Genomic DNA, 26223 nt, shown 5'->3' with positions numbered 1-26223 from the left:
TTTCTTTGGGTTTTATTTAATTATTTCATTATTGAAGTATCGTCGCCTTTATGCTGTAAATCTTCTTTTTAGAATATTATATAGAAATATTTTGGCTATTTTATTGATAGTACCTGAATCTTAAAGTTAATATTATTAACCATGTATTAAAATTGATGTCTCAGAAAATTAAATTACTCTCTTATAAATTCAACAGTGAAAATTGCTATCAAAATATGCTTTGTTGACAAAAACGAATGAAAAACAATTTGTGAACAGTAGTTTGATACCCTCTCTTATTTTAATAAACTCATACAGTGAAAAGATCTTGGATCTTTACCACTATTAGTGAAGTCATGCAAGAGGATGATATTGCGTCTGTTACTCGCTAATACTGGTTTTTTTAACAACGTCATTCAATTTCCTGAATTACTTGGCAGACATCTGCAATAATAGTTCCATTCGGTTTTAGCAACTCCTAATTCCCTACACCTTGCTGATCCCACTACAGGCACAGCAATATTTTATGGCTTTCGTAGCACTAAACCATTCATTTTTAGAGTTATGATTGTTGTAGTCGATTCAATATTCATCGCCAGTCACAATTGTTGTAGCTGCAGATTTCTTCAAATAAATAGCAGATGTTATAAATGTCGAAAATGTTATTTTGAACAATACATATAATGAGAATCTTAACAGGACTAAGTGGAAAACAATTTTAGGTAGATAAATATTAACACTATCGAATTTAGGGGCTACTTTAAGTTATTTAACAGTTGTTATATTGATACCTCGCGTTTTCGCAAATAGATATACCTTATCAAAATACATGCAAACACCTAATACGTTTATTTCACCTTATATTACAAAAACAGAACAAATTAATAATATTTAACAATAAAAGAATACAATTGAATTCATTATATTAACTCCAAATAAAGAGTATTCTTCATACTAACTAACGATTTACTAAAGGTACATTTAATACCCTTAATTTAATGTGTCATCGATCCAATTCCATATTTACCTAATATACTTATATTGTACCACTTTTGACCACGTATTTCCAGTTAGAATGGGATATTATAGTCGTAAAGACATACGTTTTTTTCGTGCTATTTCATATTTTATGTTTGCTCTCGGGATATTTCCTCCTTATAATTACGAAAAACAGTCATTATGCAGTTCAAAATATTATTTGATTGCCGTTCTTACTTTGATCGTGACTCATGGAGTGTTAATGTTCTTCAGTGTTACTTACCTACTGAAATATAATATGAGTACTAATATGTATTTGAAAGTAATCGATGGTACTATTGTTATCATCGGGTATACGATGATATGTATCACAATAATACTAATTTACCGACGTAGGAAATATATTGAAGACATGATGAATACATTTTCGTACTTAGAATGCTTTGTAAACTTAAACACTACCAACTCAATGGTGGCACGTGCCATTGAAGCATCTACCGTCCAATTCGGCATAGCAATCTTCACAATTTTGTTGGTTTATACCGCCAATTTTTCCCTTTGGTACAGCCACCAACGCTGGTTAATCAAAGTATACTACTACGAATATATATTCTCCATGTACAGCTTTCTCTTATGCACCGGCTTCATAAACTTGAACAGGTCACTGAAGCTGAAATACGAAGACATGTGTGGTAAAGTTGAAAGAATTTACCTCCTCCCATTGGACAAGTCGTTGCGATTCGTCAGATCATATCGAGTCATGATTAATCACATGAATGACATAATCAGAAAATTAAACCTGATTTTTGGCATTCCTTTCCTGTTCATGTATTTTGTTCTGGCTTTGCAAGGATTACAACTTATTTTAAGATTATACCAACCAACAACGGACTTATTACATGTGATGACAACAGCTAATAAACTCCTTTTCGGATACTACATGGTTGCTAACTTTGTAAGTATTATTTTCAATACTATCTAATTTTAACTATGTTTTTAATAGCACTAGAGAGTTAACAGAACCGTTGTAAGAGGAACGGTTTTCTAAATTCAGTTTTATTCATCAATAATAACACATGAGCTAAAATGTCCCAGGCCTAACACTTAGATGGTACTAGTTTTATTGCATTCACCACTTTTTCAGTTAGTACTAACCTTCAAATGGAAGTTATTTTATGATAATTTACACATAAGTTTGAGAATTATTGTGCTAAGAGTGACACTACTTTTGTTATTTTCAAAACAATGGACCAAAAAAATTCGTATTTTAATTTTACATTGCTTCTTGATAGGAAAAGATACCGTTCAAGCAAAAATTGGCTCGAAAAGTCTTGTAAGGACACCGCTTCATCAGACACGACAATAAAACATTGGTTTGCTGATTTCAAACGTGGTCGTAGAGATACCGATGATACAGAACGTAGTGGACGTCCAAATGAGATTGTAACACCAGTAAACATAAAAAAAAGTCCATGAAATAGTTTTTAATGATCGAGGCGAAGTTGCGTGAGCTAGATATCAAAAGAACGCATTGGTTTCATGAGCATTTGACTATGGGAAAGCTCCGTTCAAAGTGCGTGCGAGTGTGATCACTATTGACCAAAAACAAGAACGTGTTGATGATTCCGAGCAGTGTTTAACAATGTTTAATCGTAACATGTGTTATATTTCAACACTCTTCTAATTTCCATCCATATTTCATCAGCCACAAATCCAATAAGTAGTTTTCGAATAAAGTGGTCAGTATATTACTTAAATACCTTTAAGTTGTAATTTTATCATACTCAATTTCACTCTACGAATTTCTAAAACTATTACTTTTTATTTTTTTGCTAGCTTTATACGACCATAACCTTCAACATCATCATCATTTGTATAACAACGCTTAATATCGGAATTAAGCTTATGAAGCCACGCTATGATACTATTCAACAGTATGAATTATATTCATTTTCTCATTCATCATAAATTGTCTTAAAAATAAAAAAGTAACTTAACTGAAAAGAGTTTAGAGAGGGCAAGTAAAATTCTAATTGTAAAAATTCTACTACAAAACTGCATAAGCTGATTTAATAGGCATTTGACTGTCAACTTCAAAAATACAAAACTCAAAACTACAAAATGTGTGTCCATTTGATATATCACTATAATTCCTAACAATGTGACAGTCGCTATGTTCATATTTTAAAGTGATGTTTAGCACGTTTCTACCTCCAAAAGCACTGTTTTGTTCTAATCCCGGAGATTTAAGTTTTAATAGTCAATTAACCAGTTTGGTATATTGAGAATATTGCTTAAGAATTATTTCTTCTTAATAGTAAATAAAAACCGAATAAATCAATTAAATATTACCATATATAGGGCAAAATTGTTAAGCAAAACACAAAAGTTAAGAACAACGACGGATATTTTATATGAATGTCTGACTGATAAATATTAGGTCGGACATAAATTACACGCCAATATCACACTATATAAATTACGTAATTTTTTGTTAAACCTTTAAGATATTTCTTAGTCATAGTATGAATTACCAATTAATATGTTATATGTAATGTAATATGTAATAAATTATCTTTGATATTTAAATAATTATATGTAATCATAAATCGTTATGTGGTACCGAAGAAGAGAACGGCTTAATTGAGATACAGCAACTAGTAGGGAAGAAAAATTTAAAGGGTATATATAATTTAGTGATAAAACTGACACAATAAATATTTAAATATTCAATAAATTCACCACATTAATAGTATTTAAATTTAGATATTTAAGTAAAACACATTGTACAGAAGTTCAGAGTAAATATAGAATATGTAAATAAGTCAAAGTGTAATAATAATGCTCATATTAGCCAGTTGGCTGACGCACTGTCAAGGCACATGACAATCTTCTTACTGTTGCTACAGTTATGGGTTCGAATGCTGCTGATTTTTGTTCATGGTTACAATTGTAAATGAACTTAAAAGACAACAGTGGAAAACCCAACAAAGAATAACCATTTGAGTCATGCCAGTAACCAGACTAAGTAAGATCGGGTGTCTTCCAGGATGGTCTCAAATAAGGGTAAGTGTACTGGTCAATCGGTAGGCTTAATGCCGAGGACCATGGTTCGGAGCTCACCTTAAACAGTAGCGCCAGTCCAAATAAACACTCCTTGGTAAAAAGAAGACTAAAAAATATATAAAAAATCTTCTATTAAAATTATTAAATAAAATAATACAAAATATATATTAGCATATTAATATTAATAATAAGTGGATTAATTTAAATTGTCTAAAATAAATATCCTAATAATAATAACTGTTATTTTTCAGATGTTATTATGGTCAACTACAAACAGCACAAATATGATCAAAAATCGGTCAATAAAACTAAACAATATATGCAACAATCTCTACAGATACTTATATTGGCCTGCGCATCATTTGGAAGAACTGCTTGATTTCAGTGAACAACTGAAGGACTGTGACGCCAAGTTTTCAGCTGCAGGGTTCTTCACCATTAGTTCAAAAACATTATTTAGTCATTTAAATACTGTCATATCGTATTTTATTGTCATTACACAACTCAAAAACTAAATTTGTGTTGATTAATTGATTAGTGAATAAAAGTAACTGTTTGAAATACAAATTAAATTGCGTTTTGGTCGTGGGTTTAAAAAAAGCATTAACGTTTAAGAAGTTTAAAAAGATAAAAGAATTATATTGATTCTTTCAAACCTTCAAACGTTATATAACCGTAACGAAAAAATAGAACGACTTTGGATAAAATGCATTCATATTAATCAGTTTTTTAGCACTCAAAACAATGATTGAATTTGATTTTTTTATTATAATTCTTAATTTCTTGAAATATCCACTATTGCTTGCATTTTAACTTTCCAAACATTATTTCCCTAATGATCTTGCCTATATTTTAAATTTCTTTTGGTTTAGTATTTAGCAAATTAAATATTGGATTAAATCAGTTGCATAATCAGATCTGTATATAGAAATATAAGTTACTAAATTATGACAATAGTTTAAATTGTAAAACATTACAAAAGCGTCAGCAGTCATCAACTATACTATATAAATGAATTTATTATTCAGGCCTCTTTTTCAAGACTAATTTTATCAGACTCTAAAACTTATCAATATACACAATCCGAATATCTGAATGGTTGAATTCTTGAAAACATTAGTACTGGAAAATCTGACTATACTGTTGGTAATAGTAAACAATCCTTTGACAATTCAGAATGCTGTTAATGCTGCTATAAATGTAATATTTTAATTTATTTCATAAGAAAAAATTTTTTCTCCATCATTAATACACAAATGTAATCAAAATATATAACTATTCGAAATTTATAGTAAAAAATTTAATCGACAACTAAGCCAAATGGCAGAAACTATGGCAAATAGAAATGGTTGTGAAATAGAAATGCAAACATTAAATGTCCATAAAGTCAATTTATCATATATTTGTGTAATTTATTACTATTTTACTCCATCTTAAAGTTATGTATATCTTAAAAAATATCCATTATAATAAATTATATTTCAGGCTGGTGGATCTGCAAGAAAATATATAAGAACTGAACTTGGTACCTATAGAGAAACAGTTTATATACCACGTACATCTGTACCTTTATATGGTACTGGAAATTCTGCAGACAATGTCCACATTACTTTGGAACAGAGCGCCCAATCTTCAAATGACCAGCACGAAAGTGGCGACCCGGCATTTGCAATGTACAAGAATTGTATCAAAAAATCGAAGATAGGTAGCTCGATTGGAATTTCATAATTAGTAAAATTAAACTAATTACTTAAAACCATTTTAAAAGACAACCTGCTCTTCTATCGTTTGGATTCAAGCAGACAATGTTCAGATAACTAATATGGCTCTAGAAAATCCTTCAAAAGCAGCTCAAGCAGTCGCTGTGCAAACCTAAGCTGATAAAGTTCATTTCGAAAATGTTAACTTTTACGGATTTCAGGTAAATATGTAAAAATATACTTTGAGAACGTGACCAATGTAATATAACATATAGTTTAGTAATATTCGAATATTTCGAATGTTTACAATGTACATACTTCAATTGCTAGATTGAAATTTTATAACAATTAATTTATAAATTATAAAACCACTAAAAGTATTAAAAAATTATTAATTCCAGTTCTTTCACATACAATAAATATAATTTTATATTTTAATCAAACAGAATTATAAATTAGATTTCACAAGCCTCTGTAGTGGGAGAGATGTCATTTTACCTTTAAAAAAGGACAGTTTGGCTGTTAGAATAATAAAATTGTTAGATGGGGGGAGACTAGATGAAGGCTCATGTCAAACATTTCAAAAATAATCTAAATTATTGCGAATTGCAAAAATCCACAAAATGATACATAAGTAGGAAAATTAGGTCCCTTATATAATAAATATATATATAAATATATATATATATATATAAATATATATATATATATATATATATATATATATATGTATATATATATATATATATATGTACATATATATATATATATATATATATATATATATATATATATATATATATATATATGTGAATATTTTAAACTTCTTCAAAATAACAAGACGCGATTAGTAAGTTTATCGTCATTTTTCTCTACACTCACTTATATCATTTTGTCAGATATTATCATTTGCTAAACAATTTTATTTATTAGATACTTAAATGTTATCGCGTATTAATCGATATTATTTCTTATTTTTGCATATATGTTACATGAGGTCAAGTGTTCAGTGTAAATTCTGGAAATATTTTAAAAGCTCCTAAACTTAGTTAATGTGGGTGTATCCAAGCCTAATTGAAACATCATTTCAAAATGTTTATAGAGCGATAAGCATTGATAATTAATCGAAGAAATTTGTTTCGACAGCGTTGAACTAACTACCAGTCGGTTTTATGTTCTAGCAACCTAATATTTGTATCCCATAAGTCTATATGAGCTTTTTAATTAACTGATAAACCAATCTCTTTGATTTTAGGTCAGGTTGGGAGTATCTTCCAACAATAAAATACAGTTCTTTGACAATCAACAATCCAATATAGTCTCTTGCCCAGTTGTAGATTTTGCTGTACTTTTTTAAGGTCCAAAATAGAGATGTGTCTTTTACCATAATGTGTCGCCAACAAATTTACAAGTATTTGTTCCTTTGATATTCAGATATGAGCATTCTAAAGTAGATACAGAAGTGCTCCCAAAGCACTATCCTGCGGAAATCCGACTGAAATAGGTTTAGACATTGAGAATGTTCTCAATTATATTATGTAAAACTCTAAATTCTATTTTCACTCTATGACTCCAGCTAGTGACAGTAGTTCTAATTTAAAATATGAACTTTCTCAATAAACAACCTATATTATATATAGTAAAATCACAACTAATATGAAGGACGTTTAGTTACGATATTTGTATTAATATTAACAACGAAAGAATATTATTTTATTAGTATTTATTATTATTAGTATTTATAATTATATTATACGATGTTTAAACAGAAAAAATAGTAAAAAGACTTAATTCAAAGACATATATCAAACTTAAGAAATGCATTATATAATATTATATGATTATTTGAATATATTAAGACATTGCCAATATATTGATACAAATGATTACAATTTATTTTTCTCGGAAAATGGAATATGCTTAATGCATAGCCAGAAATACATAGAATACTAATATTTTTAGGTAAAAAAGCTTTTAACAAGAAATTAAATAAATTAAAGTCGCATTATCGAGAAATTAGAGTAGTTGTTATGTCAGCAGCTCATTCTTTTAGCCCAAATCATGTATTGTTTACCTCTAAGCTCAGATTTGCACCAATAATATTATTTATTATTTGTTTCAGCAATAAACGTAATCGAGATCAACATTTTTCTTAAGCGCGCTAATTGATAAAGATATAATGAAAGACTGACAACATTATTGAATTTAAAAACTGTCAACAAGATTAATTTAAAAGGATTCCAGACAAGTAATTGTGCAGACAATATTTGTTGAAACCAATTATAGGTGAAGTTCCAAACATGTCATTTCGACCACAAAAAAATATTACTTCTAAACTATTTACTAATATATAGATATAGATAGTGTAACACAACAAGCTAGGTGCATGAAATATGTTGCCTTCAGTAACAATAAATTAAAGTATCGAAACTTCACAAAGCTAGACATATATTTTTTTTCATTTACACAAACTAAATTAATACTCTAATACATAATAATAAGTCAAGAAGTTTTAGATAGGTTTGGCCTTTAAACATTGCTCTCAAGTACTTATGACCTTTATGGATAAAAAACATAATGTGTACAATATAACATACAGCAAGCAAACGTATAATAATTAATTGTATATTTAATACCAGCAATCAAAAGGTACTCAATCATAATATTTAATAACCTGTTTACAAAACAGTTATTTGTTACACACTTGAGATGTATCAGATCCATTTTCTAATATCTTCTTGATCGATAAGTACATCCTGAACATACATAAATACTCTCTAGGGAGGCACGACTTCATTGTGTGTGAAATTGACCAATCGACATCAAAAACTACAACAATGAAGCTGATATCATTGCTTCTCGTGTCTTGCATCGTTGTGCTTTCTTATGCTTCCCATCAAAATTATCCAGGCACAAGCACAAGACCAATACTCTCGGACTGGGAAGCGTCTCAATACACGGAATCAAATTACTTGAACGGGTGGTCTCCAGAGACCATCAATACTTGGCAGGCTGATTATACTGTCGGTTCTGGTAAACAGTATTCGTCCATCCAAGAAGCAGTTAACGCAGCTATATGGGTATGTTTTTTTTATCGTGAATTACGGCTTCCTTAAATATAAGACGTATAAATAAATTTTAAATATTTCTGTTTGAAGATTCATGTAAAGCATCTGTTGATATTTATTATTAAAAGTAGTATGCAATAGAATCCAATTTTTAACCATTTACGGCTAAGTGAAATACTCTTCAAAATTATGAGTCACTGACCTAAAGAAGGAGGTGCAAGGTTTGAAGAATACGAAGAGTCGGACAAGATTTTCTGTTTAAGGATTTTAATGTATATTTTCAATAATAATTTTTTAAATTAATTTAAAATAACAAATAATAGTTTTTTATAATAATAAGTTTGTTGTTGAGGGATTTTTTTAACCCGCGATATGTTTTTATTATCTATTTAAAAAGTTATTAATATATTATTACTAAACTTTACTAACTCCTAACTAGCCGACTAAATTTACTTAATCTCTAATGAAATTAAATAAGCTAGTGACACTTTTCAGTGCTTTTGCCATGTCATGTACTTCACTACACAACTACACAAGATCACACCGTTTGATTCTCTTGAAGCTGCGTCTAGGTCAATGTTGTACAAGGGTTGCAGCAGTGTTTGGGTTGGAGTCGGGTCTTTCCTTGTGTGTTGTTGCGAATCTTCTAATTTCTTCTAGACAGTTGCAATCCGAAGATCTCTGAATAAATAAATGTTCCTGTAATATTTTGGTGCATACATAATATATTCTCAGCACATTGTTCTAAATACCGTGTGTTCATATAACAGGTCAATTGAAAAGTTCCCCGCCTACCATAGTAAAATACATTTTTTTGGCAAAATTAGTTTTTTTTATTCAACATAATTCCCTTCAAGGGTAATGCACTGATTATAGCGACCCTCTAACTTTTCGATACCATTTTTGTAGTACGATTTGTCCTTTGCTTCAAAATTAGCCTCAGTTTCGGCGATCACCTCTTTATTCAACGAAAATGTCTCCCCAGCGACCATACTTTTGAGATATGAGAACTGGCAATCGTCGTTGGGGGCCAGACCTGGAAAATATGGTGGATGGGGAAGCAATTCGAAGCCCAATTCATGGATTTTTGCCATCGTTTTCATTGACTTGTGACACGGTGCATTGCCTTGATGAAGCAGCACTTTTTTTTCTTCAAATGCGGTCGTTTTTCGGCAATTTCGTCCTTCAAACGGTCCAATAACGCTATGTAATAGGCGTTGTTGATGGTACTTCTTTTTTAAAGGTAGTCAATGAAAATTATTTCACGCGCATCCCAAAATGCAGACGCCATAACCTTGCCAGCCACCATAAACTTAACCAATTCCTAATTACCTTTAATAAACCTTAATCTATCTTAAGTATACCGGTCTTTGATGGTTGATTTTCCTGGAGCAGTGTCCGGAAACTTGGCATCAAACCAGGTCTTTGCTTCAACTGTAATTTTTCCTTTCAAAAATCAATATTTTATCAACACGCGAAATTCCTTTTTATCAATTTTTTTCATAATAACAAAAGTTGCTTACTCAAAATGCTATAATTCACAAATTAATGATCTGACAGCTGTCAAGTTTATACGCGCACCTTTTGAGGATTAGAGCTAACTAACAAAATATATGGATTTAAATATATAGCGCCATCTATGTGTCAGGCCGGGACTTTTCAATTGACCTGTTACGTTATAGTATCTGCTCATGTAGCAGCAATTTATTAAGTATGGATAATTTAGATCTTCCAAATAACCGATATATTTTTTGAATTTTAATTCAAGTTCTTTTCTTTTCTTTTTGATGCCCTTCTTCCAACGAAGTTTTATGTCAAAGTTCATCACTGTATGGGATAATATTAGTATTTGTATTTACTTGTATATAAACACTTTGGGTGTAGGTGAAATCAATATGTACTCCCTTTGACTTTTATTTTCCATGTCCCGCTCCACTTATATTTATATTATTACTTGCGTTTTATAGTTCTCTGGTTACCTCTTGGTTATTCTTTCCAATAGCGAGTATCGCCGTATCATCAGCAAATTTAATTATAGTAACATTTTCTATTGGTGATAAGTCACGTGTAGGTAAGTACTACTGTACTCTAATAGATAAAGAGCAGGACTCAAAATACTGCTTTACGGTATCTTACTATATAGAAATTTTGTATCAATTAATTTATAGTGATAGTTATCAAAAATGAAAAATTTGCACACAAAATAGTTCTTATATATTTTATTTTCTTCTATGTAGGCAGGTGGTTCAACAAGAAAGTATATCAGAATCGAAGCTGGTACATACAAAGAAACGGTTTATATACCATCGACTAGCGTCCCCATAACTCTGTATGGAGGCGGGGGTTCACCAGATGATGTTCAAATAGTACTTTCGCTGAGCGCTCAAACCACTGGAACTGAATACACGAATATCGTAAATCCCAATTGGCAAAGATACAAGAGTGGAGATCCCGCGTATTCCATGTTTGAAAAGTGCTATCAAAGCGCCACAATCGGTAAGGCATTCATACAGTTAGCATACAATTAAGTTCCATAGATAAGTTGTAATATTAAGGCTATTATTTATCATGTTTTATTCAGTAACCTACTTTGGGTACTTTCGGGTACTTATTGTAAAAAGGCATTTGTTGAAAAATATCTTTAAAAAGGTTTTTTTGGCAGAGATCCAATCATCGATCCATTGTTACACTTCTTTAGTATTTCGAAAGCGTATGTTAACTTAAACAAGTACAGCATCGCTATGAACAAGTGATAATCAAAAGACACCATGTCTGATAAATATGGTGGATGCAGGAGAAACAAATCACTACAAATCTTGCAAGGTGCGTCCCAGCGTTATCATGCAAGACAAGTACTTTGTATGTGTTACACGCTATCATTGATAGACATGTCGATGGTTTTCTTGCAGTAATCTATGGCTTGTTTCGCTTGAGATTGTTGTAGTTAATACACTTTTTATTACCAATAACAATACGCTACAACAGCCTCTTCCTTTCTTGAATTCCAAGCAGTGAAACCGCCATGTTGAATGGATTGAAATGGAATCAGTTAATCTCTCGTTTTGGATCTTTTCCAGCATATTTAAACATCTAAAAATACTTAATTTGTCAGCTGCAAAGCTGTCTGAAAGTTCTTTGAGTATGTAAATTGGGTTTAATAAGTCTTGCAATTTATTGTCTTCGAGCATATTTGTTCTTTATTATAATGCTTTACATATTAAAATCCTTGAAAGCAAAACCAACAATTAGGATATAAAGGAGTAGTATTTCTGAAAGCATTTGATGAGCTTCAGCAACAAATTTGCATCACATACACAACATAACTTGATACTTTAAGGTACCAGCTGTTCTTCGGTCGTTTGGATCAAAGCCGATAACGTCCAAGTAGCCAACGTCAAATTCGAAAATCCTTCCACGGCAGCCCAAGCGGTAGCAGTTCAAACCAATGGCGACAAAACTCACTTCGAAAACGTTCACTTCTACGGATTTCAGGTGAATATTTTTCATATAATTAGTTATTATTGCTACTTGAAATTAAATTAATATTTTCACCCCACGGTGATAATTTTAGCTTTTCAAGTACTTTGTTTGCGTTACGTTTATTATTTATTGTTGAGATAACAAAATACCATTCAATATGTTTATTTGAGGAATATATTTAAGGAATGAAGTATCCTTTTTTCAATTTTAGGACACCTTGTACCTACATGCTGGAAAAGCTTACCTAAATAATGTCATAATAAAAGGAGATGTTGACTTTATATTCGGCAGTGCAACAGCAATCTTCAAGAATTCCCAAATTATCGGCAGAGCAGATAGGCCGCGCACCAGCGCTCTTATGTTTGCACCAAGCACAGATCCGAATAACTCATACGGCTTTCTTGTAGTGAACTGTCAATTATCAGCGGAAAGTAAAGTCGCTTCCAGCACCGGATTGCGATTGGCTAGAGCTTGGGATTCAGGAGTATCATCAGGTAAACACTTTCACGCATTTTATACTTCGAATATATATTACTTGCATATGAGATATCTTCAGATCATTGACATTTTATTTATTTCAACAACAGGAATCTGATAATGTATAAAATGTATGTATTCAGGTTTTGTCCGGATATATGTAAAATTTTCTTTATACTATCTCTGATAGTGGAGATGTTTAATATATGGAACAACTATTACCACTACAGATTGCACAAAGTGGTTAAAATAAATATTGATCTCATCACAAAATTACTGAAAATACTAATTATATCACTTTTTAGATAATAAATAATAAATGGCATATTGTGTATAGTCTTATTAGTGTATATTCACTGAAATGTGAATTGATTTTGAAAATTTTACAGTAATATTTATAGATATCATTTTTTTTAATTTGCTCATTACTAGATTTATCAACATTTTAAAAGCAATAATTTTCATATAGTTGACAAAGTATAATCTGATAGTCAAAAGATTCGTATATTAGGAAATACAGATTGCTATAGATTGTAATTCTACCAAATATTGAAAGAAAGATAATAAGGATTGATCAGGACAAACGCACAAGAAAGCTTTTCACTCAAAAGAATTCTCGATCATATCTCGCAAAATGCATAACAATTAAAATCTACCTTGAAGAGTTTAGATAAGAACTCCAATCGTACACCCCTCTATTCATTATATTATGCTTCTTCCATTTATCACTTGTTCAAATTATTGTGACAGTTAGTCGGGGTAGCACTTCTAGTTGTTCAGTCTAGATTCATATAATGAGCAAGATTAGTAATCAACACAGCATTTTTCCACAAAGGGCTTTAAAATTAATTCACGGTCTTTTAACGGTATTTTATATTCAACATAATATTATAATTATATTTTTCTTAGGTCAATATGTACCAGGTGTATCGCCAAATGGTCAGTTGATTATTCGAGATTCCTCAATAGCTAAAGGTCTTGATGTCAATGCTCCATACCAAACATCTACAAGTGGACGAGCTTTTTCCACCAGCACAAGTTCGAGCAGGAACTTGAACGACAACAACCACAATCGGTTCTGGGAATATAACAACAGTGGAGATAGCGCTTGAGACCTAGACAAAAAATAAAATTATTAAAAAGTATATGATTGCTTATTTATTAAATAATTTAACATATATTTCTTCCTGTTCTACACCATTGACATCAGTGATATGAACGAATATGCGGTGGATATTTAAACCGTCAACAATATTATAGTTGTATTATTATTCATTAATTTTGAGCAATGTATGGTGAAGATATAGAAAAACTCCCACTATTTTTTTGTTGTAAATATTTCCTAATTTCAACAACAACATAATTTAGTATTATTTAAAGTACTGTCCATTGTAAATACAGAAAAATTAAGTATCTGGACTGGTCACGGTCCTCGGCATTAAGCCTATCAACTGGCGAGTGACCAACTTAGAAATCATCCATCCATACGTGACTGGGATCATTTTCCACAAATATTAAACAATCACAAAAAAAATTACGACCATGCCCCAGCAGGATTTGAACCCGCGACTATCGCAACTGTAATAGTCCTGTCACCTTTACCACAGCGCCAACAAAGCTGGCAGTAGTATGTCTGGTATTCCTCTAAATTTCTAATTTATATTTATATAAATCTATAAGTTTTACTCGTTTTGTTCCTCGTATGTACCTAATAACATGAATTTGTTATAAATTTATATATTATATTTGTGATAAAATAGTGATTTGTTATATATTTGTGATTAAATAATTATCAGATATTATCAATAAAAATTTCAAAAGAACTGAAATTTTAACTGAAACAACATTTTACCTTTGTACTTTTTATGTGTCGACTGTTTCTTTCGACGCATTCAAATGACGTTCAAATATCTGAAAATGATTGCTTGACTATCTTTTGGTGATTATTTTAATAATTTTGCAAGTTTTTATTGTGTTTGATATGAATTTTCATGAAATAACTCTGCCATTTTTTCATATTCACCTATTTATGCCCTTTTCGAAAGTTATCAGTTTCTCATCCATCACCATAAAATAAGGGGTCTAATAAAATAAAATAACAAGTAAACAAACTTAATAATTTTAATCTGAAAGACGAAAATTCTAATAAATTCTAAGAAAGAAAAACCACAAAATTAATTGTTACAATTTTTTGCTATCAAGTGATTATAAATAAAAAGATTACTTAATGTATAATATATATTATATGGCATGCAGCCAAAAAGGTAAAAAGCAATGGTGAATAGGAAAATGATTTCATAATAGTAAAAGTAATTAAAATAGTTTATCAAATTAATTCAGTTACTTATTTTAAAATAATATTTACATAAAAACCAGTTCACAAATCCTTATAATCTCTCGCAACATCCAGCTGTGGGGCTTCGCTAAAAATATTAAAGAAAAGACAAAAATAAAGATGATATTAATAAGCCGCAGTTTCCGAAATAAGATCCTTAATATGAAACATTGTCAAGGTTCTTCTGTGAAACAAACAGTGATCCTTCATCATAATACTATTGATCCAACATCTTGTTGATATAAAAAAAATGTAGCAAACTAAATTTGAAATAATTTATCATAACTCATTAATCACAAAAGTAATTTTAGTCAATAACAAAAAATTACATAATATTTAAATACGAAAATAGATCACTAAAAATATAAAAAGATATACGTCATATCTACCCACTCAAATCCTTATCATAATTACAAGAATTTAATTCAAATACATCACAGGCATTTGTTTATAGATTTTAATCAATAATTTAACCAAATTTAAATTGGTAAGAACAAAATAAGTTTTAAGTTAAATAATTGCCGTTATGGTAAGCGAATATAATTCTTTGAAATATCCTCTAAAAATCTAATAGATCATCAAGAAAATATTTACGTTAATTCCTAGCAAGTGTTTATAAAATCACGTTTTTTGCAAATGTAAATATTTTTTTTTTTTAAATAGACTGAACTTGTTGGAATAATGTGTGTTCTAAATTATATGTTATATTTTAAAACTAGATGAAATAATAATTAAAAAATAAAGCAAAAAATTAGAAACATATTCTGAGTTTATAAATTTAAATTTGCAGTTATTTTTTCGAAAATTAAGTTGTTTCCTTCTACTTATAATTGGTGTCCATTCAATGAACAGCTACCCAGGCACCGAAACTAGACCAATTTTATCAGATTCAGAAGCAGAACAATACAAATCAATATCTTATTTAAATGGTTGGATACCAGAACCTATTAGGAAGAATCAACCTGATTATCTTGTTGGAGATGGAGAATTGTACACATCCATTCAAGAAGCAGTTAATGCTGCTATTGAAGTAAGTTTAGTATTAGTAGTACTTTACAATTACAATTAGTAGTACTTTTTCCATATATATTTCAGCAAGAAAATCCTAATTATGATAGAAAGTATATAAAAATATTAAACGGTACATATAAAGAAGTTGTTTACCTACCAAGCACTAACACACCGTTAACTATATATAGCGATCCAGGGAGTGTTCGAATCGAATTCAACCAAAGTGCTGAAACCACAGGTTCAGAATATATCTCGCTGGTTAATCCTAATGGTACAAAATTCAAGCCGGAAGATCCAGCTTATTCTATGTATAAAAAATGCGCTTCTAAAGCTACATTAGGTATTAGTATCTATTATAATTAAGTCTATTAATATATTTTAATCAATATCTCGATTGTTCAGGAACTAGGTGTTCATCAATCTTTTGGATAATGGGAGATGATGTAGAAATTAGTGGTTTGACAATTGAGAACGTATCCAAAAATGGGCAGGCGGTAGCTGTGGAAACAAATGGAGATCTTATACAATTTGAAGAAGTTAATATCTTAGGATTTCAGGTAACTTATTTGTCTGGGATATTATTTAAGGTTGTTTTTTAGCTTTACAAAGTCAATTACTGAGAAATATTGGTTCAATATATATCAAAGTTTTTTCCATCATGTTCTATAACTTTTTTCAATTTGTCTGACAACATAGCAATATCATGCCACAATAATATTATTGGTTTGCTACATCGATCTAAATAAGTAGTAATTAGAAGGTGTTATGTTTGATGAGTACAATGAGTGCGCCAGAACACACAATCCACCTTTAGTGTCAATGTGGTTGACTTTCCTGGACTCATTGAAACAGTTGAAAGTATCATCAGTAAATTCGTGTGATAGCCCTTTTCCCTCTTTTCCAATATTTCCTATTGCATATAAACATCTAGAAGCAGTTGATTTATCAACTGCTAATATGTTTTTAAGAATTTTTCACAATTTGAGCTGAATTTTCGTTGCTATAATAAGTGTAGCTATTTATTTTCTTCGAAGTTTTTTGGTCCCTCAGATCATTCTTTGTGGTCGTTATCAAATCCATCACTTTTAAATAGTTGAAGCCAAAATCAACAATTGAAGGTAATGGATGTCGAAAATACATTTTTCAGAATTCAATGATGAACTTCTGTAAATATTGAATAACTCAGTGATACTAAATGGATAACTATTATTTTAAAAGTGTGATCTGGATGAATAGAATTTAAGAGTTACGTTAGATTGTTTAACAGATGTTTACATTAATACTTCTAATTCTCTCTAATAGATATCGTAAGTAACGTAATACTGAACAAAACTATTGCTCAGTCTCTTTTGTCGAGCACAGTAATACCCTTGCCTGGTGAAACTAAATGTGAAATTGTATGTGATTCTAATGTAAAATAACTAAGTATAATTTAAATTTGTTTTGTTGTAGAAGAGAATTTTGTAATTTAGAGCTTGGGCTAATTTCGCAAACGACTTTTATCGTATTTTGCATAACTAGTATCCATTCTTCCTATACGGTAATTGCCAAGGTATATCATCGATTTCTGAGTTAAATTTTGAACTTAGATAGGTCCTTTAAACTTACTTACTTATTTTCTTTCTATTTACTTGTCTTCCGTTCATTCATTGAAGAAAAGGTGTAATATAAATAAGTGTAGTGTAATATAAATTTTAAAAAATCTGTTTTAGCATGACGAAAAAACAATACTTTAATATAACTTCATCTTTAGTTCAGAAAATGCATTTATTTATATTTTTATTTACAATTTTCAACAAACTTATGTAGTATATCATTTAATAAAGGTAGATAAAAGAGTCTCGTTTACTGTAAGGTGCGTTTAAATGAAAATTCCTAATTTGGATAATATGGCGGCGATTATTTATACTCGCAAATATGTCATCTATATATAAACACGTTAGTTCACACCCGACATATTAACGCTACATATTTTTCAATTGGCAAGCATTGCACAATTTTATATAATAGCGTTTACCATCGCCTACCCGTTTTTTATCTGTACATTTCAGGATACGTTCTATTTAAATGGAGATGGAAGAATTTTTGTCAACAGCTGCAGAATTTCTGGCGATGTCGATTTCGTTTTCGGCAGTGCCAGGGCCGTATTTTTAAACACCGCGTTTGTCGCTAGAAGCGACAGACCTAGGACGACCGCCTTGATTTTTGCCCCTAGTACCGCCGCTGATGTCAAATACGGATTCTTGGTGGAGCAATGTAGACTGGTTGCTAACAGTAATATTACTCAACTTCAGTTAGCAAGAGCATGGGATGGAAAAGGTATTAATTTTAGTTTACATACATATCTTGTTTTTTGGCCAAGAACCAAATGGTCTTTTGGTGATGTCGCTTCGAATTCGTGATAGTGAAATGATTTACGGGCGAGAGGGAGGGACAAAGACGCTAGGTTACGACTGGGATTTTTTGTGGATGGGTAGTGATTTGACCAAGCTGTTGTCGTGTTCTAAGGCGCCTAGGAAGAACTTTACACTCAGCATTTTCGTGAAACTCTTTACGAACGTGATGCCTAATTCGAGATGAGTGTTGACGTTCCTCATAAACCAAGGGGAACGTAGGGAGAGACGTCGGTCTTTTATAGCCGGGAACCGCATGGTACCAATTCATCGGAGTTGGAAACCTTTGAACTTGATGTATGTGTAATAATGGTTGTAGTGGTCGCTACAAATTATTTGCAGCTAGCACCATCTATCCGTAAAAACGCAGCAAACTTTTTCATGGCGCATTATATTATATCGGGTGCACAAATTGCTTAGGTTAAAAACCTAAAAAACCTTTATAAAAATATTTTAAACAGTTTACTATCTTGTGATCTTGGGTGTTAAAAAGCTTTTTATGTGATATTGAAATATTCTTCATGTCAATAGATCCTATATGAATAAAACGTTGATCAAATAAAATTATTTATCTCTATTGAAACAAATCAAATACTAAAGATGCAATATCCAGTGAATAAAGTGTGTGAGAATAAGCTCCATAAATTATGTAATGCAAGTTTATTGCATTACAGAATTTACCCCTCTTCCGTTGTTCTTTATCTAATAGATCACCTCGAATGTATTAATTGTTAAAAAATAGCGTTCTGTAGTATAGTCTGTTTAAAGTTATGTCGCAGTGTTGCCGCATCAGCTCTGACATTTAGTTCAGTTTGGGTTTGACATACAACAAAATTCTAATCAAAATGAAATAATTGAACAAAAATGTTATCAAATATAATTTATTGTAACATTATAGTACATCTAAAAACTACACTTAATTATACAGCCACAATAGTTTATAGAGTTATCGTCTTAACACTATTGTTTTTTTTTAACCGGACGACTTTTGACTGCCTCATTTGTTTACGTGTTCGGAAAAACTCAGACAGCATTGTATCTCTTTTTAACCAGAATAAAATGAGAGGGAAAATATTGTCTGATTCTGAAACGTATTAACAAATTACAGCAGATAATACATCAAACATGTTGTTGATGTATGTACAAAAAAACTTATTATATTTACTTGAATTATATTTACTTGAGTTGAGTTGAGGATGTCGAAGTCATCATTTGCAAGTGATACAATGTGTTTCAGGTAAATTTTCCTTCTTTTTGATAAATCATAATGTTTCAAAACAAATGTTATAAAATAAAAATTAAAGTTATCGCTTTTTTTCTGTAAAATACAAATATTAAAATAAAACATAGGACCCACCTAATTATAATAAGGCGGAAACATATTTCTACGCATAATATTAATCATTATTTTACTCTCAAATATATTCTAATAAATTACAAGAAATATATGAATTTTTATTTCAATTAACCTCAATAGTTAAACTAACTATTAAACTGATTTCAGAATATATTCCTGGTATCTCAGCAAATGGCCAACTGGTTATAAGAGATTCGTTAATATCAACGGTGGTAAATGAGACGGCACCGTATGCTTCAGCAACCAGCGGAAGATATTTTGTAGGAAATGATAATCCGGATCGGAATTTGGATGACATTAACTTTAATCGATTTTGGGAATATCAAAATAGACCAGACTATTCATAAGGAACCGGAAGTCAGCCACTAAATTAAAGTAAATAATGTACTGAAGATAAGATTGCAAATAAATGTAACGAAAATAAAAATGATTATTTTCTTTTTGCTTTAACAACTTATTAAATATATTTGTCCAATGATAAATTAATCTCGTAAAAAAAAGTGTTCCCAAATCTATATCTCGAGCCACCTGGCGGCAAATTAAATAACTAAAACATTGTTTCGCATGCGCAGATTTAAGATTACCCCTCTAAATTCTCATTATTTTGTGATTATAGTTTCGTATTCATTCTATAGTCAGATTACAAAGACCTGTTAAAAGTGTCACCTGTTGGTGTTTTCCGTAACTAACACAAGAAATCTATTACGTACTAATAATAGTTAACATCTTTACCATTAGATGTCGCCACAATCACCCTTTCGCTATTAATCAACTAAAGTCCACTATAACAACACTACAACTATTGATTTATTTTCGTAACTTCTCTAGCGGTTGCCAGTTAATTAATAAAAGTTATTTCGTAAAAATGTCAGTCATTTATTACTGTAAAAATAACCGTGATATTATTTGACGAGAATATTTTTAGTTCGCAATTAATTCATGCGCTGTATTCGTTTTCGGGTTTTCGACTGGATATATTCCGGAAAAAGAAATGTTCGTCGTTACTAAAATTAAGCAAACATTTCCATATCACTTACCTGGTTAAGGTTAAGACGTCAGTGGGGTAATTAGTGTCAAAGCTTCAATATATTCCCGATTGACCATTAATCAATCTAATAAGTCAAGTATTTGTTGGCTACGGACGCGTTAATGAATGAATAGTGTCCACCAAGCTTGCATAATAACAATTAATATTAACATTCAAATTATTGTCTCACACCAAAATTATCCAGATCTTGGAATGATCATATGTTTAGTTTTCAGTAATAATAGAATGCCGATTATTATCGAATACAAACTTATATTTGATGTACAAGGATGACTCCGCCTTTTCTTACAAAATTTCATTTTATAATATTTGCTTTACCCATATGTTAAATAATTATATGTTTTACTGGTTTATAATAACGAAACATAATTTGCCGAAAGTTTTGTTATAATATTTAAGAATGATAGGGGTTATATTTTATTACTTATCTAATTTCACCAAGATTGTTCATTTTCATGAATATAACACCCTTGATGGATAAAAACATGTAATTTCAGTTTCATTAATACTACATTTACAATAGTTTTATTAGTTTATGACTTGGATTTTTTCATAATATTTCAAAATTGATACATAACTATAGAAAATAAAATAATTTCAAACGTTTACGATGTTTCTAAATGTATGTTTTTTCCTTCTTTAGTAATACGCAATTATTTATTTAATTTCTGTTAAACTTCTTTAAAACCTTGAGGAATAGCCTTGTCCTTTTACTGCTGTAATAGTCGCGAGATCAATTCCCAGCAGGACTTGGATACTCTTTATTATATATAAACTCCGACAAGGACTACATCTGAAACTATATTATATCTTTTAGCATGCTAAATGAGAATATTTGGATTTAGTTTGGATTCAAAATTATTCTTAAATAACAAAGTATTTCTGTATAAATCAATACCGAAAAACTTGCCACTTTAAAAGCACATGTGGGTGTAAGAAATTTAACCATGGGGTACTTTCAGTAAATCTAATATATCCTTCATTCATTAGTAATAAAAAAAAAGTGTTGGGTGCTATGGTCGATACCTCATTATTATGGTTCTAATGATACAGCACGATATCCCCTACCGCCGTTAACCCCCGCACCAACAAAGGTGACCACAAAGTATATTGGTGGAATAAAGTAAAAAAAACATTAATGTTTAACACCCACTAGTTTTTGGATAATACAATATTTGATATATGATATGATACATATGATATAGATGCGAGATACAGCTACTGACTGATATGAGCATATATTCTCATTTCTCATTTTATTCTAGTTAAAAAGAGACACAATGCTATCTGATTTGTTCGAACACGTACGGGAATAAGCTTGACAAAATTGTCCGGTTGTCAGACGTTTGCAAAATTTTTAAAAGCAATAGTGATAAATAAGAGGGTATAGTAATAAGAGCTATAGTTTTTAGATTTACTATGGTGTTAAATTAAATTATACTTAAAAACATTTTTGTTCAATTACTTTATTTAGATTGGAATTTTGTTGTATGTCAAAGCCATACAGAACTAAAACTCAGAGTTGATTCGGCCTCGTCTTGAAGTCACAAATATAAATGACGTATGTACAAAATAACTTTGAACAAACTATATGTTTCACAACAAGGACATAATCATAATTCTTCGCCTAGTAAAAATAACTATTTCTGAGAAATGCCGGGACTACTCATATACAATTGTTCCTCATTTATTATTGCAAAAACAATGCATCATTTGGTTATAAAAAATGTTGGACCAGAAACGTTGCTTGCTGAGCGTGGATAATCCGTACAAATCATTGGAAAAAGATTCCATTAATTTTTGGCATAAATACATCAACAAAGACTTTTGCCGATTATTATGCATTATTCTAACATCTGGCAAAAACTGTTTTGATTCTTGGCAACGAGGTAAATAGTTATAAAATGATATGTTTCATTATTTGCAATAATAAATTAAGAACGTTACCAGTCAACTATTTTGAGTTTAAATATACGCCTTTTCATATCCCGAAATAACGAAATTACCTTTCTAAATATATGTTAAAATACATCAGACACATTTTTAAGTGAAAATATCATAATGCCGCAAATATCAATCATTATGAACATGTATTCATCGTTTTGGTGAATATTATACTCTAACACATTTTCTGACATTCCGAAATTCCTACCAAAAAAAGGTTATTGAAACTAAAACCGTTAAAATAATCTACTTATTGTTATCAAAACAGTCGTTAAATTAATTTTCTGCATTTTCTTTTAATCTCTTTAATCAACTTGTAATATCCTCGAAACAGTTTGAATAAGTGAACTATAATGTATTCAAAGTAGCAATCAACTTACTTCATCTCAATTTATGACGTTAAAATGTCATAATGTTACAGCATTTAACGTTGGCATTTTACACATTTTAGTTTATTTTAACTTTGATATAAAACAACATTCTAGTACAAATAAAATAATGAAATAAAAATGTTATAAAATAGAATTTAAAACTACAGTCAATTAAAGAGTCAAAATAGTTTGTAGGTTAGATTTATTTTATTATATTTACATCGAACTCTTTTTTAAACCACCTATGTGAACTATGTGAACCACCCTGAAAGCTTAATCTACCAAATTAATAATGTATTTTATTTTCATTAGAGAACATATTTGCCTTTTTACATTTAGCTATTGTTTTCTACGTTGCTGTATTTTTTTGTCATATCATTCTCATGTCAGTGTATTTCTCCTTAGTTTCTTCTGTCACTACCTGTGTAAATTTTTCTTTTTGAAATTAGACTTGATTATTAAATTATCCTTAATGTATTTACCACATTTGCAAAAGAGTTAATATTCATTTTGTCCTAGAATATTTTAACCAAATTCTCATATATATTCTGAATAATTCCACACATATTTATGCACATAAATATTTTACATTCTACAATAGAATTTCGTACAATTATTCTCTATTAATTACATACTCACTTTTAGTTGTTTCCACTTTCATCACCCTATTGAAGCATTGAATCATAATCCCACAACCAGAAAGTTTCATTCACACACTGTCACATTCTGTCAATTCCTTCTTCTCTGTGTCTTTGCCACATTCTATAAAAATTCGATTTGATTGAATATGCCATCATAGGGAGGAAGGCGTTACACTCTGTCGTCATAATATCTATCTGATCTAATGTGTATTTTTATCAATCTTATTTCTATGAATGTAAATTGCATATAATACTATTAAACATTTCATTTATATTTAGCAAGTGACAATTTGAAATACTTTCTTTATCATGGTATCTTCAAAATTTAATTTATGTTTTGCAAGCCATTCTTTAACTACAGGCTTTACTAAATACTTATGGGGAACTTTCTGTTGGATTCCTATTTCTAGCATGAAGAAGAGACCTCTCCAACACAATTTAACTGGTAAAACGGGCCCCCGTTACCTTGTTACGTAATCTGTTACTGACTGACTATTTATTTGGCCTCGGCATTTCCAATAAGAGTAATCACAAATATTAAATAACGATTTGAAATGTTTCAAACCAAGCGAAGTGCCAAAATAACCTTTGTCGGCTTATAACCTCTTATCACTGTTGATTTTTACTAGGCTAGTTCGGTTACATGTTCGAACTTACCAGACAGACAGAATTGTGTCTCTTTTTAACTAGAATAAAATGAGAAGGAACATATTGTCTAGGTTTGAAACGAATTTACAAATTGTAATAGGCAATACATCTTAATGACGTGAGTTTACAGCTATATTGGATAGACTATAGTAAACAATTAACTGAAATATTATAATAATGTTTGTGTTATCAAATTTACAAGATCTGGACCGTACTATTGAGCAAAAACTTACAGTTTTACAAAACTACACACAGATAAGTTGTATTCGAAGAAAATTAGTTTGTGATCAATTTGTTAACCTCATTATAACATAAATAATTATTACTGTTTATCACTAATTATTACTACTGCAAATTCACTCTTACATAAATTAATCGGATGTATCCCATCGCATGCAAACGTCTAGAAATAGTTGGCTCACCAACTGCTAAAGTTTTTGAAGGTTTTTTGAGAGTTTGAGTTTAGTTTTCGTCCATTAAGTCCTCCAATTCGTTTTAAGTGTAAGTACACACCAAAAGTGACAATTGGATTATGACAAAGCAGCGTAACCATATTTCCTAAAGGTACTTCATGGGCTTAGGTAGTAGATATGTTTAAATCACAGCAAAAGTTCTGACTGTCAGAAATTCAATTTTGATAGTTTATCTTGAAACAATTTAATCTGTATGGAAAAAACCATTATAACACATGGGCTCCATCAAGAACCACACACACTAGCGCAGCTCTACAACTTTTGTACAACGATTTATGTTTTCCCTCAGAATAGGCCTGTTACCATTCCAGATAGATGCGTGTTTCATCCATTGTCACATATCAAATTCCAGTTTGTTACGTTTAAACATTGCCAAACGCTACTCAGAATGTTCAGAATCATCAACACGTTCTTGTTTTTGATCAACACTGAACGAAATGCAGAGCCTTTGAACAGAGCCTTCTCATGATCAAATGTTCATGAAATATAAAACCAACAGGTTCTCTTTATATGTTTACGATATTGGCTAACTTACGCAACTTCACTTTTCGATCTTTGAATAAGACTTTGGATTTTTTAAAATGTTTTTGGTGTTGCCACCTCATTTGGACATCTCTGCGGCCACGTTTGAAGTCAGCAAGCTAACATTTTATTGTTGCTTCTGATGGAGGGAAGTCCTTGTAACACTTTTCAAGCTATTGCTTCATGTGAACGTTATTTCTCATCAAAAAGCAGAGGAAAATTAAAACACGAAAGTGTTTTTTATTGGTTGATTTAAAATTAAAAAAGTAGCGTCATTATTAGCACAATAACTCACAGATTATCATAAAATTTTGATAGAGATTCTTTTGAAGTTTAGTACTAGATGAAAATGCTATGAATGCATTAAAACTAGCGCCATCTATATGTCAGACCGGGGACTTTTCAGACCATGTGTTAGTCATTGATATGTTATAGCTGAACATTGAAATAATTAAACACTCACACACATGTTGTAAGAACTATGAATATGTGTAAAACAGGTCAATTGAAAAGTCCCCGGCCTGACACATAGATTGCGCTACTAGAATTAAATCCACATATTTTTTAGTTAGCCCTAGCCCTCAAAAATGCGTGTATAAATTTGACAGCTGTCGGATCATTGCTTTCTGAATTATAGCATTTTGAGTGAAGCAACTTTTGTTATTGTGAAAAAAATGGATAAAAAAGAATTTCGCGTGTTGATAAAATATTGCTTTTGAAGGGAAAAAATAC

At 30.5% G+C, this 26223-nt stretch overlaps 2 protein-coding genes across 2 annotated transcripts; both read left to right on the top strand.

Moving 5' to 3' along the window:
• The first annotated feature begins 8498 nt into the window (after window positions 1-8498).
• LOC143192740 (pectinesterase) lies at window positions 8499-13893 on the top strand. The gene is made up of 5 exons (XM_076398266.1): window positions 8499-8803; window positions 11029-11287; window positions 12129-12283; window positions 12483-12765; window positions 13658-13893. Exons 1-5 carry the CDS (start codon window positions 8561-8563, stop codon window positions 13858-13860), a joined length of 1143 nt encoding a protein of 380 aa, XP_076254381.1. The 5' UTR covers window positions 8499-8560; the 3' UTR covers window positions 13861-13893.
• Window positions 13894-15552: 1659 nt separating this feature from the next.
• Window positions 15553-20271, top strand: LOC143192739 (pectinesterase). Its single transcript, XM_076398265.1, has 6 exons — window positions 15553-15612; window positions 15874-16113; window positions 16179-16434; window positions 16497-16651; window positions 18146-18413; window positions 19992-20271. The coding sequence occupies exons 1-6, from the start codon at window positions 15610-15612 to the stop codon at window positions 20189-20191; spliced, it is 1122 nt and encodes a 373-aa protein (XP_076254380.1). The 5' UTR covers window positions 15553-15609; the 3' UTR covers window positions 20192-20271.
• The last annotated feature ends 5952 nt before the right edge of the window (window positions 20272-26223 follow it).

The sequence above is a fragment of the Rhynchophorus ferrugineus genome, unplaced genomic scaffold, assembly GCF_030347505.1.
Source record: "Rhynchophorus ferrugineus isolate W39M unplaced genomic scaffold, kcgeb_rfMv2 rfM3, whole genome shotgun sequence".
In the NCBI taxonomy this organism is placed as follows: Eukaryota; Metazoa; Arthropoda; class Insecta; order Coleoptera; family Curculionidae; genus Rhynchophorus; species Rhynchophorus ferrugineus.
This window is presented reverse-complemented; position numbering and strand designations above follow the sequence as displayed.

What these genes read in the sequence shown, in the direction of transcription:
- LOC143192740 (XM_076398266.1), top strand. Translation starts at nt 8,561, where the DNA reads ATGAAGCTGATATCATTGCTTCTCGTGTCTTGCATCGTTGTGCTTTCT. An exon ending in CAGTTAACGCAGCTATATGG is followed by an intron (nt 8,804 to 11,028) that starts GTATGTTTTTTT and finishes TCTTCTATGTAG; the next exon opens with GCAGGTGGTTCAACAAGAAA. An exon ending in TTCACTTCTACGGATTTCAG is followed by an intron (nt 12,284 to 12,482) that starts GTGAATATTTTT and finishes TTTCAATTTTAG; the next exon opens with GACACCTTGTACCTACATGC.
- LOC143192739 (XM_076398265.1), top strand. An exon ending in TTAATATCTTAGGATTTCAG is followed by an intron (nt 16,652 to 18,145) that starts GTAACTTATTTG and finishes TGTACATTTCAG; the next exon opens with GATACGTTCTATTTAAATGG. An exon ending in AAGAGCATGGGATGGAAAAG is followed by an intron (nt 18,414 to 19,991) that starts GTATTAATTTTA and finishes AACTGATTTCAG; the next exon opens with AATATATTCCTGGTATCTCA.